Below are 16728 nucleotides of genomic sequence, written 5' to 3'. Positions count from 1 at the left end.
AGCTGCACCTGATGCAGCATTCCAGGCCTCCAGAGGGCACAGTGACATTTAAAGGCAGCTTGACATTTTGAGTTGGGGATCCTTTGTCTTGTTAGGTGAACTGTTAAGCTGCATAACTGTAGCGGGCCCTTTTGGAGCTCAGTGTCCCCTGATTTGGTTTTCGCAGTTGGAGTTGGGCCACCTGGCACAGGTGGTATTTGAAGTGGTTTTACTCATAGATTAATGGACAGTATCTGGAATGGAAACTGTGGTGATATTTTGTTTCTGATCTAACAAATAAAGCTTTCCAGAAGATCAGAGGGCAGAGCTAAGTCACTAGTTAGCCATCAAGGCCAGGCAGTGGTGGCAGACACCTTTAATCCCAGCATTCAGGAGGCAGAGGCAGATTGATTTCTGAGAGTTCAAGGCCACCCTGGGCTGCAGGAGATTGATCCAGTCTAAAAGAAAAACAGAACCAGGCAGTGGTGGCCCACATCTTTAATCCCAGCACTAGGGAGGTGGGGCCAGAAAGGAATATGACTGGGTAGAGAGAAGCATACAAGGCGGGAGGAGACAGGAGTTCAAGGCATTCGGTCTGAGGATCTGTAGAGAGAGTCTTACCTCCTTGGTTCTGAGGATTTTGTAGTGATAAGGACTAGTATCTGGCTGCTCCGCTTCTCTGGGTTTTTATTATTAAGACCAATTAGAATTTGTGCAATAGGAAACAGCTTCGTCGGGTCTCCAGATGAGTTTTAGGAGCTGGGCGGATAGCTCAGTGGGTAAGGTAAGCAAGTGCCAGGCAAGCATGATGGCTTAGTTCAACCCCAGCCCCCATTGCAATCCCAGCACTGGGGAGGAAGGCAGGGGAATCCCTGGGGCTCACTGGCCAGCCAGCCTAACCTGATCAACACGCCTCCAATCCCTGTAAGTGAGCTTGTCCCACAAAACAAGGTAGACAGTTCCTGAGGAATGACACTTTAGGATGACCTCTGGCTTCAGCATGCATGTACTCAGATATGCATTAAAACTCAACACAGGCCAGGGAAGATATCGGATCTCTTGGAGCTGAGGTTACTGTTGTAATAAGAGCGGCGGGGCTGCTTCCCACCGCCACCTGGCTGCCCACATGGCTAGCTTATGCCCCGAAATAATTACACGGAAACTGTATTCTTTTAATCACTGCCTGGCCCATTAGTTCCAGCCTCTTATTGGCTAGCTCTTACATATTGATCTAACCCATTTCTAATATTCTGTGTAGTACCACAAGCTGGCTTACCAGGAAAGATCTTAACCTGCGTCTGTCTGGAGTGGGAGAATCATGGCGACTCCCAACTCAGCTTCTTTCTCCCAACATTCTGTTCTGTTTACTCCACCCACCTAAGGGTTGGCCTATCCAATGGACCTAGGCAGTTTCTTTATTATTTAACCAATGACCTTCCTCCATCATTTCCCCTTTTTCTGTTTAAACAAAAAAGAAAGGCTTTCACTTTAACATAGTAAGATTACATATAGCAAAACAGTTATCAAGCAAGAATTACAGTTATAATATTTATATCTATTTTATCATAACTAAGGAAAACTATAACTATCTATCCATTCTTCAACTCCATCAAAGACTCCAGAAGGATATAATATTACCTAAGTAAACAAGAAATAAGAAACTTCAAACTCTAGAAATGACAGAGACATCTTGCTGCCTAGACAGTCACCCAAAGTTCTTTTGTACCTTTGGGGCATCCATCTTCGGCCTACAGGCCCATAGTATCCAGCAGACATTTTCATGAAGCAGGAAATTCCAAAGACAGTTCAGTCACTTTCTGCTGTGTCCTGCAGAATGTCTCGCAGACTCTTTCATGAGTCAGGAACCCCGAAAGACCATCTCACCTTTAGGCAAGTTCAGCAGTCCTCTCTCTGCGGGTTCTTTGTGTCCAGTTTATGCATCAGTCCATGCAAGAGCAGTTTCTTGCCCAAATGGCTATCAAACTCCATAAGGAGCCTCTTCAATGCCCATCTTCCTCTTGAAGTGGCTGGTGCTGCCAGAAGCAGACGTGTCTCATTGTCATGAAAAGCCCTAAGTTATTAAAACATTAAATGCCATATTCTGCAGTCTTTGAAAGATATGAAGAATGCCTTTCTAGCTGAAATATATCTCTATATATCTAGAAAATCTAACTAACACGACTACAAGCTTGACAATTATTGATGATTATCCATTAACAACCTATATTTCCTAATTATACATTACATTCTTAAGTGAACTACACAATCACAATACCTTAATCAAGAGCAGAAATACATATACATATAACAAAATTGACCTTAAAATCCATACCAATGCAAATTATTCATATCTATATCATTTCCCCCTTTAAATGTAAAAGAACATTTATAAACCATATTTGGGAACATGGGTGCAGTTTTTCTCTCCAAACTGCTTCCTGCTGAATGGGGGCGCTGTTATTTAGGTCTTTCATGGTATAACCTGTGTGCCAGGGTCATCTCAGTCGGCAGTTGAATGAAGTAATTTTCTGAAGGTGTTCACAGCAACCTTTCAGGAGGGCGTGGTCTATCATACCATATTGGGATAGACGCAATTAACAGGGTCTCGTCCTCTGTGAAAACAAAAGAAGACCCTCTCCAAAGCATCATATCCTTAGACCCATATTCTGAAATCATAATACCCTTATATCCATTCTGGTTTAGCTTGGCAGCCCATATAGTGAAATGTCTCTCTGTACTTAGCTCCTTCACAGTCAAAAATTTTAAAGAAAACACAATAATACAAAGAATCCAGACTCTCTGTGAATTTTCCATTTTTACGTGGCTTATTTTTCTTTATTTCTTTTAATCTATAACTATCTGTACTCTGTCTCTTTAAAGACTTTATCCCCCCTTTTTAAGGGCATTAACTTTATTCTCTCTCTATATATATTTTTTCCTCTCTCTCAAGCCTACGTACATTCATCCAACACTGTGACCCATAGAGGTCTTTTATGTCTGAATCTGTTTTATTGTGAATCTGTAATTTCTCTTTTCCAGGAGCATTTCTTAAAATGTTAAGCAGTTCTTAAAAACTTAAGTTGCACCATGTAGGGGTAATACGGTACCACCTGTGTCAGGCTCAGTTTAAACCTTAACTGCGCTGTTATTATGGTAATTACGGTAGTTCCTGCCTGAGACCAGCAGAGTTTAGCATGGGGGAGTTGAGCCGCTCCTGCCTCAGAGCCATTTGGTGCCCCTGAGCCACACATAGTTCCAGGCACACAGCAGTCCACATTGCCATCAAGCAAGCCTTAGTAGCACTTTACTCCAAATGATCCATTCAAAGATTCTGTATCCTGCAGGAGCCAGACAGAGATCGCGATAGCTGCACAGCCCAGAAAGCCGGCATTTTAAAACAGCCAGTTTTTTCCTGCTGCTGAGTCAGGACAATTTCTTTGCTGCATGCAACCCACAAACAGCAAAAAGCTGTCTTAAATTCTCTCTGTGTCCTTTTTAAGCCCTCTTGGGTTTTACGTGGAGTTCATTAGCACGTTGGGTGCCACTCTGTTGTAATAAGAGCGGCAGGGCTGCTTCCCACCGCCACCCGGCTGCCCACATGGCTAGCTTATGCCCCGAAATAATTACACGGAAACTGTATTCTTTTAATCACTGCCTGGCCCATTAGTTCCAGCCTCTTATTGGCTAGCTCTTACATATTGATCTAACCCATTTCTAATATTCTGTGTAGTACCACAAGCTGGCTTACCAGGAAAGATCTTAACCTGCGTCTGTCTGGAGTGGGAGAATCATGGCGACTCCCAACTCAGCTTCTTTCTCCCAACATTCTGTTCTGTTTACTCCACCCACCTAAGGGTTGGCCTATCCAATGGACCTAGGCAGTTTCTTTATTATTTAACCAATGACCTTCCTCCATCAGGTTACAACTAATTGGGTCACTTACAGTTCCGAGGGGATAGGTTTCCCCAAAGCAAGTATTATAGCTCTGAGGGTAAAGGCTTCCCCACAGTCAGGAGCCAAGGAATACCACAAAATCACACCACACAAAAACTTTACAGCAGAGATTTATTGGGAAAGACACAAGAGGGTGGCTGCCTCTTCTCTGTCAAGAATCAGCAAAGAACGGGGGGGGGGGGCAGGCTTTATATAGGGATTTTTGGGGGTGGAACTTTCCAGGGTGGAGATTGATGGGATTTCAAGCCCTGAGTTTGGGATTTTTATTTTGTAGGATAGAGGTTGGCCCCCTGCATTTGGAGGAACTGGGTCAGGCCATTGTAGCTGTTAGAGTGTTCTGTGGGTAGAGCCTGGTGGTTGGAGGTCCTCAAGGGTAGGGCCTGGCCACCTGCCTAACTCGAGGGGCTTATAGGTAATAGGAACTGAACTTAGGTTCTCTACAAAGGCAGTATGTGCTCTTAAATGCTGCACTATCTCTTCAGCCTTGTCCTTTCCTATTAGTCACAGCCAAAGTAGATCTGCTTCAGAAGACAGTATCAAACCTTCCAAAATGTTGTCCCCTGCCCCGGGGCTGGAGATATGGCCTCGTTCCTAAGAGCACTTGTTTGTAGTGATATTTCACTTGTATTTTAATAAATAACGCTTGCCTGAATACCAAAATGCAAAACAGCCACACTAGTCAACCATATAGGCCAGGCAGTGGTGGCACACGCCTTTAATCTCAGTACTGGGGAAGCAGAAGGCAAGTAGATCTCTTTGAGCTCGAGGCCAGCTTGGTCTACAGATCAAGTTCTAGGACAGTCAGAGCTACACAGAGAAACCTTGTCTTGGAAAATCAAAAACCAAAGCCAAACCAACCAAACAAACAACAATAACAAAAAGCCCCAACAATTTATATTTTCCTATTTTAGTATAAAAGTAATACATAGGGTTGGGAGCCTAGCTCATTGGTAAAACTCTTGCCTAACCTATGTGAGACCCTACATTCAATCTATCACTACCACAGCAAGTATAAATAAACATAAAACGTGTATAAAATTATGTAAGACAGGGCCGGGCGGTGGTGGCACACGCCTTTAATCCCAGCACTCGGGAGGCAGAGGCAGGCAGATCTCTGGGAGTTCGAGGCCAGCCTGGTCTACAAGAGCTAGTTCCGGGACAGGCACCAAAGCTACAGAGAAACCTTGTCTTGAAAAAACCAAAAAAAAAAAAAAAAAAAAAAAAATTATGTAAGACAATGTATTGAAATGGTAACTGTAGTTATCTTTTCATGGTGGAACTTATTAAACAACATATATTTCTTTTTTAAAGTAAATTTTTGTTGATTGCTTGTTTGTTTGAGACAGGGTTTCTCTGTGTAACCCCAGCTGTCCAGTAACTCGCTCTGTAGCCAGGCTGAGCTAGAGTTCACAGAGATCTGCCTGCCCTCTGCTTTCCCAGTGCTGGGACTACAGGCGTGCACCACCACCATCACCACCTGGTTTAAATTTTTTTCTATGTATGTGTTTTGCCTGCCTGCATGCATGCATGCATGCATGCATGTATGTGCCTGGTACCTGCAGAGGCCAGAAGAGGGTGCCAGATCTCCTGGAACTTGAGTTACTGGCATTGTAAGCCACTGTGAGGGTTCTGGGGACTGAACCCTAGTCCTCTAATAACAGGTGACCTTAACCACTAGACCATCTCTCCAGCCTGTTTCTGTGGTCATACCTTTTCCTCCTTTTTTAAACCTTTTGTGATAAGAATGTATCATTCTTGTCATTCTAAGAAGAATAAGGATAAAGATAGTATGTAGGGAGTCAGGTGGCCAAGTTACATACTGGCATACATTTGTCAGTAATGTCACTCACTCACTCATTCATTCATTCAGGAAACTGATATTTATTGGCAATAAGAATAAAGTCAGACCTTGCCTTTGGGGATCATATTTCATAACTCTTAGATTCCCAAAGTGCTCTTGTCTTCACTGTATTTACTAAGCATATAAATTTACTATAATCCCTGCAGTCATGTGATTTACTTTATAAAGACCCATGTTATTAAATTCACTTAACCAGATTGGGATAGCTCAAGTTCCCATCAGGAATTCCAAAGCAGGAAGGGTTTTTCCTGTGTGTCCTCAAGCGCTGTCTCACACAGAAGGAACACACACACAGAGAAGGAACACACACACAGAGAAGGAACACACACATAGAAGGAACACACACAGAGAGAAGGAACACACACACAGAAGGAACACACACAGAGAGAAGGAACACACACACACAGAGAAGGAACACACACACAGAAGCGTTCCTAGGATGCTGCTGACTGACGGCGCACAGGAGGATGAGGGTGTCTTTGGGAGATTGCTCGGCCTCGCCTGAGGATGACCTTTGGGTGTCTTTTCTGTTTGGTTCTAGGTCTTATTTCTCCTTCAAAGGGACAGGCATATGTCCATGGACGGAACATCTCAAAAGACATGGTTTATATTAGGAAGAGCCTGGGCTGGTGCCCACAGCATGACATTTTGTTTGATAACTTTACAGTAGCCGACCATCTCTCTTTCTATGGTCAGGTGAGTTGGTGGGCAGGGTCTGTGTTGGTGCCTAAGAACGGTGAGACAGACTGCAGTTCTCTTACCGTGTGTGTGTGTGTGTGTGTGTGTGTGTGTGTGTGTGTGTGGTGGGGGTTCCTTTAAGGGAGCACACCGAAGTTTCTCAGGATGCTGACACCAAATGTGGGGAGGCAGCGTCTCGTTCCGTCCAATTCTCGACACCCTGACTGGGTGTCCTGCAGTTCAATTCTAACAGTGCCTGGAGTTAGTGTGACTTTCCCCTCCAGGTCAAGAGCCCACGCAAGACTACTTTCCACGTCAGATGCCGCTGCAAACCCAAGTTCTTTTCATAGCCCACTCCTCAGATTCAATATTTTCTGTGACTTCTCACAAAGCTCAGGGAAACATTTACTTATAGTGACCAGTTCGTTGAAAAATCATGGATGATGCAATGAGCACTTGGAGGCAAATGGAGCAAGGTCTCTGGGAAGGGGTGCCTCCACGCACCTTAGGAACACAAGCCCTTCCAGCTCTTCAATGCATTTACCAACCAGAGACTTCAAGCTTAGCTGCTAAGAAATTTTTATACAAGGGTTATTATGTAGGCATGATGTGTTATTTATCCATTTTCCCTGGAGGACGGGGAGTAGAGCTTTGGATCCTGGCTTAAATTTTCTGATGACCAGCCCCAAATCCTAAAGCTACGCAGTGGCATGCTGAGAGTCATTTCATTAGAGCGAGAGATACCCTTTCATATAGATAATTCTAGGGAATTAAGGTTCTCTCTGTAGCAGGGAAAATCGAGTGTTAAAGTCAAATATGAGGACAAAAGAGACTTCTAGAATGCTTATCAATTTTTGTATTTAAGTTTTTACTTTTTAAAGATAAAATGCACATCACATAAAATTGGCCATTTCTTTTTTTGTGTGTGTATGTATTGAGACAGAGTCTCACAGTGTGGAACTTGCTGTGTCGACTGGACTCACGCGATCCGCCTGCCTCTGCCTCCTGAGTGCTGGGATAAACGGTGTTTGCTCCCATGCCAAGAAATATTGCTGTTAAGTTTCTGGGGATTTCATACAATGTACTCTTCCATATTCACCACTCAACCCTCCTCCCATCTCTACCCTCTCCACCTAACACAGAGTTCTAACCTAACACCTAACACCTACCCACCCAACACCGAGTTCTTCCCTTTTCCCACTCCCGCCGTCCCCAGAGTCCACTTTGTGTTGCCCGACTACTCCTGTGAGTAGGGTCTTCCCCGGAGCAGAAGAGCTGCACATACAAACTCGTAGCAATTATGACAGTGTGAGCAAGACCAGCACTAGCTCATACCAGACAAAATCCCAGCATAGAGGTGGGAAAGTGGGCACGAAGTCCCACTACTTGGTCTTTCTGAGACCCCGACTATGATGTGAGATGCTCTGGTCATCTCTATTTGAAGTTCTATGTACCTCTTGTGGTTGAATATCTACTTCTGTGTTTGGAAAGTTTTCTGCTATAATTCCATTAAATGGTGTGTTTAATACATTTGATTTACCTTTGTTCCTTTTTCCATACCATGAATTATTGTGACTGACTTTTTAAATATCCAGATTACTTTGAAATTCATCCATGTTCCTTAGTTTCCACTCCCTTAGCTTTTTTATTTTTTTAATTAATTTTTATTTAATGTGCACTGATGTTTTTCCATTTGTGTCCGGTCCCCTGAAATTGGAGTTACAGACAGTTGTGAACTGTGATGTGGGCACTGGGAATTGAACCCTGGTCCTCTGGAAGAGCAGTCAGTGCTCTTAACCACCAAGCCATCCCTCCAGTTCTCCACTCCCTTATCTTACTGCTGGTATTTTTGTCTCTAGTTGGTTCTCCATCCCTGAAATCCATCCTTCTATGTGGTCTCCTGTGTTAATGATGGTATCTAAATGATGATATCTATGTTGATTTTCATTTGATCATCTCCTTAATTTCAGGAATCTCTATTTGGTTCTTCTTTACTGTTTTGATATCTTTGCTGAGTCTTCCTCCAGTTTAGTGACTGTCTCACTCATTTGAAGACTATATTGTTAAGGTCTTGGATAGATTTTATAAGCTTATGCATCTGTTTGAATCTTCTGTATGATTATTAATTTTTTTAAAAAGTAAGGCTCTGGGGGCTGGAGAGATGGCTCAGAGGTTAAGAGCACTGATTGTTCTTCCAGAGGTCCTGAGTTCAATTCCCAGCAACCACATGATGGCTCACAACCACCTGTAATGACATCTGGTGCCCTCTTCTGGCCTGCAGACAGACATGCAGACAGAACACTGTAAACAAAATAAATAAATCTTAAAAAAAAAAAAAAAAGTAAGGCTCTGGCCTGGTGGTGGTGGCACATATCTTTATTCCAAGTACTCAGGAGGCAGAGGCAGGCAGATCTTTGTGAGTTGAGGCCAGTCTGGCCTACAAGAGCAAGTTCCAGGACAGGCTCCAAATCTACAAAGAAACCCTATTGCAAGACGAAAAAAAAAAGTCTCTGAATTCTTTCTCAGATATTTCAGTTTTGTCTGCAGTTTTAGGTTCCCTTAGAGGGGCACTGGTTGATTGGGGATGGGTTATGGCTGTTGGTTGTATTATATTCTTTGTTTTGTTTTATACGTCTATTGGAGTGGGATTGTCTCTAAGTTTTGACTTCCCCTTCTTCCAAGCTTATCTGGATGTTTTATCTTGCTAGAGGGCTAGCCACTTCAGGCTTGCTGTTGATTGTTGGATGGAGTTGCTGAGGCGATTTCATCTTGACTGTGTGCCAATAGGGCCAAAGATGGGGCTGTACACTAAGCCACAAGACAACCAGATGGAGTAAAAACCTTGACTATCCCTTGAATTCTCTGGCCCCACTGGGGACAGGATATCAGACATCAGACTCACTGAAGCCTATGTACTATCAGGAGACTGAGGTTAAAGCCACAGGCCTATTAAAGACTCCCCTCAGCCCTCAATGAGCACTGGAGCCTCAGAAATCAAGACTGACCATAGGGATCCCTGGAACCAAAGCCCCAGTGTCTCAGGGAACCCAGAACAGCCTGCATTAGCCTCTAAGGCCACTGGACATGAGGCCTGCCCCTGTATTTCTCCCAGGTCCTCTGCTGGGGTTGGGTTCTAGCTTCAAGGGGATCTCAGGGCCCTCTAGAGAAGTCCAGTTCCTTCAATGCCTTTGGGTCCCACAGAAACCAGAGGCCTGATCCCTTAGAGTGAAGAAGCTATTTGTATACTTCTGTGAAGAAATCTTTCTCCATACGCTTCATTTTTCAGTTGTTGTTTATCCTTTTGTAATTTAATTGTGGGACATTTTTATTAGACACAAGGTGTTATAACTCTGCCAAATAGATATGGTCTGCAGAAACTTTCTCCATACAATCCATTATCTTAATTTCCATTTATTGATAGCAATTTTTTGATACACATAAGTTTGTTTTGATTGTTTACTTACTTCTTTAGAGACAGAATCTTGCTGTAAAGCCCAGGCTGACCTGGAACATATAATCCTACTACTTTAGCCCCTGGGTGATAAATTCACAGGAGTGTGTCACCATGTCTGCTTTAGCCCCTGGGTGCTAGGTTCACAGGTGTGTGTCACCAAGTCCTGCTAAAAGCTTTAATGCCCTGTTTGTCTAATTCTAAAATTTGTTACCTGTGCATAAGAAAACCATCCAGTATCTACATCTCTTTCTCTCTAACATTTCATAGCTATAAAATGTGGTCCTCTGGTCCAGTAAGACGACTCAGTGGGTAAAGCATTTTTCACCAAGTTCAGTGCCAACTGAAGTTCAGTGCCCCAGGTCTCACATGGTAAAGAACCACCTCACAAGAGTCGTGATCTTATTGCTACATGTGTGCTCCTGCGTGTGCATGTGTGTCACACACACACACTGAAATGACTCTTTTCATAGCCTGTCTAGGAACTTGAGTGGTGGTTCAGTGATTAAGAGCACTTGTTGCCCTTGTAGAGGACCCAAGTTGGGTTCTCAGCACCCCCATTGTGGTTCTCAACCCCCATCGAGGTTCACAACCATCCATAGATCCAGTTCTGGAGATCTGATTCCCTCTTCTGATCTCTGTGGACACCACACACACACATGGTCTACATACACACATCCACGCAAAACACCCACACATAAAATATATAAATCTAAAAAAAACAAAGAAAAGACTCTTCTAGCTGACCATGGTGCACATATCTGTAATCCCTGCAGTTAGGAGGCAGAAGGATTACTGTAAATCCAAGACCAACCTAGGTAGTCTACCAGGCTACCAGAGCTATACAGGAAGAATTTACCCTAAAATAAAGTTTCAATCTCGTTTTGTCCTTGAATGGGCATCACTGTTCTCAGAATCTCAGTTCTATTCCATTTTTCTGTATGTCTGTCTTTACACAACTACCTTAATATCATGTTAGCGCAGCTTTATAGTAAGTGCTAAAATCAGAAATTATGGTTTCAGAAAGTCTTCCAACTTGATTCTTCTTTTTTTTTTTTTTTTTTTTTTTTTTTTGGTTTTTCGAGTCAGGGTTTCTCTGTGGTTTTGGGGCCTGTCCTGGAACTAGCTCTTGTAGACCAGGCTGGTCTCGAACTCACAGAGATCCGCCTGCCTCTGCCTCCCGAGTGCTGGGATTAAAGGCGTGCGCCACCACCGCCCGGCCCCAACTTGATTCTTGTCTTCAAGACTGTTTTGATTATTTTGACTTCATTGAATTTCCAAATACATTTAGGAACATCAAAGTTTGCAATCTTTGAATATGAAATCTTTCCATTTATTTGGTCTTCTTTAAATTCTTTCAATGTTCTATAGTTTTCCACAGTTAAATTTATTCCTTAATATTTTTGTGATGCTAATATGAAGAAAATGTTTTTAGATTCCTTATTGCTAGTGTAAAGAGACACAAAACTGTAGCCGAGGGTTGTAGCTTAGTTGATAGAGCACTTGCCTAGCCTGCACGAGATTCTGGGTTCAACCCCAGCACTACATAAAATCACGTTGTGGTGGTGCAAACCTGTGATCTCAGTGCTCCAAGAGGTAGAGGCAGGAGGATTCGTGGTGAAGCAGGGTCGAGAGTGATACAGTATACTCAAGGTCAGCTTGAACTACAAACTTCAAAAAACCAAAACACGGGCTGGGGAAGAAGCTCAGTAGATAAAGTACCGTGGACCAAGCCACCCACATCAAAGCCCAGCATAGTTTGTAACCCCCGGTCTGGGGTGAGGCGGCGGTGGCTTTGTAAGTGAAATGCCATCGGTGGATCCCTGGTGCTCACTGGCTTGCTCGTCTAGCCAATGGGTAGCTCTAGATTCAGTGGGAGACTCTGTCTCAAAAGATAAGATAGATAAACAAAGCAGACAGAGAACACAAAAAGATAGGTGGAAGGCACTCGTGGAAAATACCAACATCAATCTCTGGCCTACATACACACGTGCACTTGCTTGCATTCACGTACATGCACATGTGTTAAACACATATGTAAGTACAAGCACATGTGCTCGCACACACAGACACAGGCACACAGATACACAGACACACATACAGATGGAGAGACAGACAGACAGACACACTCCAAACAATGACAGAAAACTTGCACAAAGCTGGCTTTTCAGAGTGGACCACCTCCACTGTGTGACCTCTAACATGACCTGAGGCCCTAATGGTAACAAAGATGCTTCTGTCAGTTGGGAAGTTCCAAGATTCAGAGAGTCCACGCCAGGAACTAGGGACAAAAGCTACATAAACTCTTTACTATAAACAGTGAGCCGGGCGGTGGTGGCGCACGCCTTTAATCCCAGCACTTGGGAGGCAGAGGCAGGCGGATCTCTGTGAGTTCAAGGCCAGCCTGGTCTACAAGAGCTAGTTCCAGGACAGGAACCAAGAGCTACGGGGAAACCCTGTCTCGAAAAATCCAAAAAAAAAAAACAAAAACAAACAAACAAAAAAAAAAACAGTGATTTTTTTTTTTAAATCAAGAGATAGTGGTGCACACCTTTTATACCAGCACTCAGGCGGCAGAAGCAGGCGGATCTCTGTGAGTTCGAGACCAGCCTCGTCTGTAGAGTGAGTTCCAGGACAGCCAGGACTGTTACACAGAGAAACCCTCCTTTGAAAAACTAAAACAAAACAGAACAACAACAACAAAAAAAAACCCAAAACAAAAATCCAGTGATTTTTAAAAACATATTGAAAAATCTTATTTAGTCATAATATGTGTTGGGTTTTTGTTTTGTTTTTAGGGTTTTGCTCATTTGTTTTAAGACAGAGTTCCTCTGTGTAGCCCTGGCTGTCCTGGAACTTACTCTGTAGACCAGTCAGTCTAGTCTGGAACTCAGGAGATAGGTCTGCCTATGCCTCCCAAGTGCTGGAATTAAAAGTATGCACCTCCACCAACTGGCTCAGAATGTGTTGGTTTTTTTTTTTTTTTTTTTTCGGGGCTGTTTTTTTTTTATTATTTATTTATTAAAGATTTCTGCCTCCTCCCCGCCTCCCATTTCCCTCCCCCTCCCCCAATCAAGTCCCCCTCCCTCATCAGCCCAAAGAGCAGTCAGGGTTCCCTGCCCTTTGGGAAGTCCAAGGACCCCCCACCTCCTTCCAGGTCTAGTAAGGTGAGCATCCAAACTGCCTAGGCTCCCACAAAGCCAGTACCTGCAGTAGGATCAAAACCCAGTGCCATTGTTCTTGACTTCTCAGCAGCCCTCATTGTCTGCTATGTTCAGCGAGTCCGGTTTTATTCCATGCTTTTTCAGACCCAGTCCAACTGGCCTTGGTGAGTTCCCGAAAGATCATCCCCATTGTCTCAGTATGTGGGTGCACCCCTCGCGGTTCTGAGTTCCTTGTTCGTGTTCTCTCTCTTTCTGCTCCTGATTTGGACCTTGGGATTTCAGTCCGGTGCTCCAAGGGTCTCTGTCTCTGTCTCCTTTCATCGCCTGATGAAGTTTAATATCCAGGAGAATGACTATATGTTTTTCTTTGGGTTCACCTTCTTATTTAACTTCTCTAGGATCACGAATTATAGGCTCAATGTCCTTTATTTATGGCTAGAAACCATGTTCCTCTTTTTGGGTCTGGCTTACCTCACTCAGGGTAGTGTTTTCTATTTCCGTTCATTTGCATGCAAAATTCAAGAAGTCATTGTTTTTTACTGCTGAGTAGTACTCTAATATGTATATATTCCATACTTTCTTCATCCATTCTTCCATTGAAGGGCATCTAGGTTGTTTCCAGGTTCTGGCTATTACAAACAATGCTGCTATGAACATAGTTGAACATATACTTTTGTTGTATGTTAGGGCATCTCTTGGGTATATTCCCAAGAGTGGTATTGCTGGGTCCAGGGGTAGGTTGATCCCGAATTTCCTGAGAAACCGCCACACTGCTTTCCAAAGTGGTTGCACAAGTTTGCATTCCCACCAGCAATGGATGAGTGTTCCCGTTACTCCACATCCTCTCCAGCAAAGGGTATCATTGGTGTTTTTGATTTTAGCCATTCTGACAGGTGTAAGATGGTATCTTAAAGTTGTCTTGATTTGCATTTCCCTGATCGCTAAGGAAGTTGAGTGTCTTTTGGTCATTTGAACTTCTTCTGTTGAAAATTCTCTGTTCAGCTCAGTGCCCCATTTTATAATTGGGTTGATTAGTTTTTCACAGTCTAATTTCTTGAGTTCTTTATATATTTTGGAGATCAGACCTTTGTCCGTTGCAGGGTTGGTGAAGATCCAGAATGTGTTTTTTAAACAAGCTGATATATTTATTTTGAAGTCATTTACTGTTGGAAATGGGTCTGAGGGCCCAAGGCCACAACCACACAACCCAAAGTATTTCACCAAGGCCAAATGTTTTAATTCCACAGAAGGGTGTGTATCCCTATCAAATCAAGCAAACAAACACACAGCAGTGTGTGTCGGGGGGGGGGGGGGAGGACAGGGGGTGGCTCTGCCTCAGCCTGAGTGGTCAGAAGCTAGCCTCACATTCTTACGTAGCTGGCTAATTCAAAATGACAAGCAAAGTGCGACTTTTGAGAACAGGGTTCAACTCTGATCCTAGAAAAGTGTTGATTTGCTGGGCATGGTGGCACACGCCTTTGATCTCGGCACTGGGAAGGCAGATCTTTGTGAGTTTGAGGCCAGCCTGGTGTACTTAGTGAATTCCTGAACAACCAGAGCCACATAGTAAGACCCTGTCTGAAAGTACGCAGGGCAGGGAGAGGGAGGGAGGGAGGATGAGGTGTTGATTCTGTGGAGGAATTTTTCCCAGAAGGTGTCTTTAGATTTCTCTAAAGACGAGATCTCTTTAACCCTTTGATAGGCTGTACATTTCATTTACATTTTCACTCACATAGCTTTGTTCCTTGTTCTGAAAGTAATGTTTCTTACGTATTTTTCTTCTCCTTATTTTCTGTCTATACAAACAAAATGTTGATTAGACATCCCAGCTCTCATCAGTAACACTTGCCTTACATCCCCTCATTTCCTGCCCCCAGTTGAAAGGCCTGTCTCCCCAGAACTGCCACGAAGAAATAGAGGAGCTGCTGCCCCTCCTCGGCCTAAAGGACAAGTGGAACTCGAGGTCCAAGTTCCTGACTTGGGGGATGAAGCGGAAGCTCTCGCTTGGCATCGCCCTCATAGCCGGTTCTAAGGTATAGAGCAGGGATCTGGCCTCTTGATGCAGCCAAGTCAGGCTCCTACGCTAGGACAGACCTGGGGTGGTGAGGACATCTTGTCAAACCCCCAGCTGCAGCTGCACAGAGTCCCTCAGCATGCCTAGTCTGGGCCTGGGATGTGGCTCTGTCAGTGTTTAAAGACTGCACCTCTGCCCTTCTAGGTCCTGATTCTGGATGAGCCCACCTCAGGCATGGACTCCACTTCCAGGAGGGCCATCTGGGACCTTCTTCAGCAGCAGAAGAGCGACCGCACCATCCTGCTGACCACTCACTTCATGGACGAAGCTGACCTGCTGGGGGACCGCATCGCCATCATGGCCAAGGGGGAGCTACGGTGCTGTGGGTCACCAGCGTTCCTCAAGCAGAAATATGGTGAGTAGCGGGTAGCAGGAGTCCAGGTCAGCCTCTGTCCTGTGACAGACCAGTGCCACTTCTACCGCCCTTGTGAAGCGCCCTGGTCTTCCCTAGACTTCCTGTTGTCAGTCCAGGAGACGAGCTTGTGAGAATGAGGAAGAAATGAAGTAAAAAGCACCTTTGAGACTTAGGACCAGAATACCCATGTGTTTATTCCAGTTTGTCAATTTATTGCCTCTCCATCCAGGCACCAAGTTAGTTTATCCTTTCTTAGAATTTTTTTTAAAAAAAATCTAATCTATGAAATGGAAGCAAACAAAGCCAAAGTCTCACAGCCCATGTCTGACCCATCTGCAAACATTGCTGGTCTTAATTTCAAAATACATATAGGAGTTGGGCGATGGTAGCGCGTGACTTTAATCCCTGCACTCGGGAGGCAGAAGCAGGTGGATCTCTGTGAGTTCGAGGTCAGGTGGGTCTACAATCAAGTTCCAGGACAGCCAGAGCTGTTACACAAAGAAGCCCTGTCTCAAAAAGAAATGAAGACTATATATATGTTCTACCTGTCTCTTTCAAATTTCTGGCTACATTCTAGCATTCTGGTGTCTGGGTCACCATCTCCTCCTACTTGGATTATTATTATTATTATTATTATTATTATTATGCCTCCTCGCCTATCCCTCTCTCTCTTATCTTACATCTTCACACTCTGTTGTCAACCCAGTTATCCAAGTGAGTTCTTGGCAATGTGGACCATTCTTACATTCAGAATTCGGAGGATCACCCTTGTTGGCACCCTTACTGTAGTTCTTCATCACTGCTTAGCACTTAGATTGGCCATCATTCTATCTCCTAATTCTGAAACAGAAGGGAAGTCTCTAGAATGGCATTGCAGAGTTTCTGAAGCCAGGTCATTATGGTTTAAACTGACTTCACAACATTTCTTTGTCTTGCTGTGACCTGTCCATGCTGAGATACAGAATATGGCCTAAAAAGAATGTTTATACAATAAGCTGATTTCATAGTCTTCTGCATGGTCTTCCAGGTGGAGGATATTATATGACTTTGATAAAAAGGCCGATCTGTGACACCGTGAAGCTTTCTAGTGTGGTTTACCAACACATACCAAATGCAATTTTGGAGTCCAGCATTGGAGAAGAAGTGGTATTCATACTTCCTAAGAAGACCACATCCAGGTATGGACCAAGACGCCAGCACACTCCACCACAG

General features: G+C 43.9%; 1 protein-coding gene across 1 annotated transcript in view; it reads left to right on the top strand.

Moving 5' to 3' along the window:
- Positions 1-16728, top strand: part of LOC130878014 (ATP-binding cassette sub-family A member 17-like) — an 81545-nt gene that overhangs the window by 33892 nt on the left and 30925 nt on the right. Inside the window, exons 12-15 of the mRNA XM_057775763.1 lie at positions 6336-6490; positions 14965-15120; positions 15306-15516; positions 16544-16694. Coding sequence (XP_057631746.1) covers positions 6336-6490; positions 14965-15120; positions 15306-15516; positions 16544-16694 — 673 coding nt within the window. The remainder of the gene's footprint in view (positions 1-6335; positions 6491-14964; positions 15121-15305; positions 15517-16543; positions 16695-16728) is intronic.

This window comes from Chionomys nivalis, chromosome 7, assembly GCF_950005125.1.
Source record: "Chionomys nivalis chromosome 7, mChiNiv1.1, whole genome shotgun sequence".
Taxonomy (NCBI): Eukaryota; Metazoa; Chordata; class Mammalia; order Rodentia; family Cricetidae; genus Chionomys; species Chionomys nivalis.
This window is presented reverse-complemented; position numbering and strand designations above follow the sequence as displayed.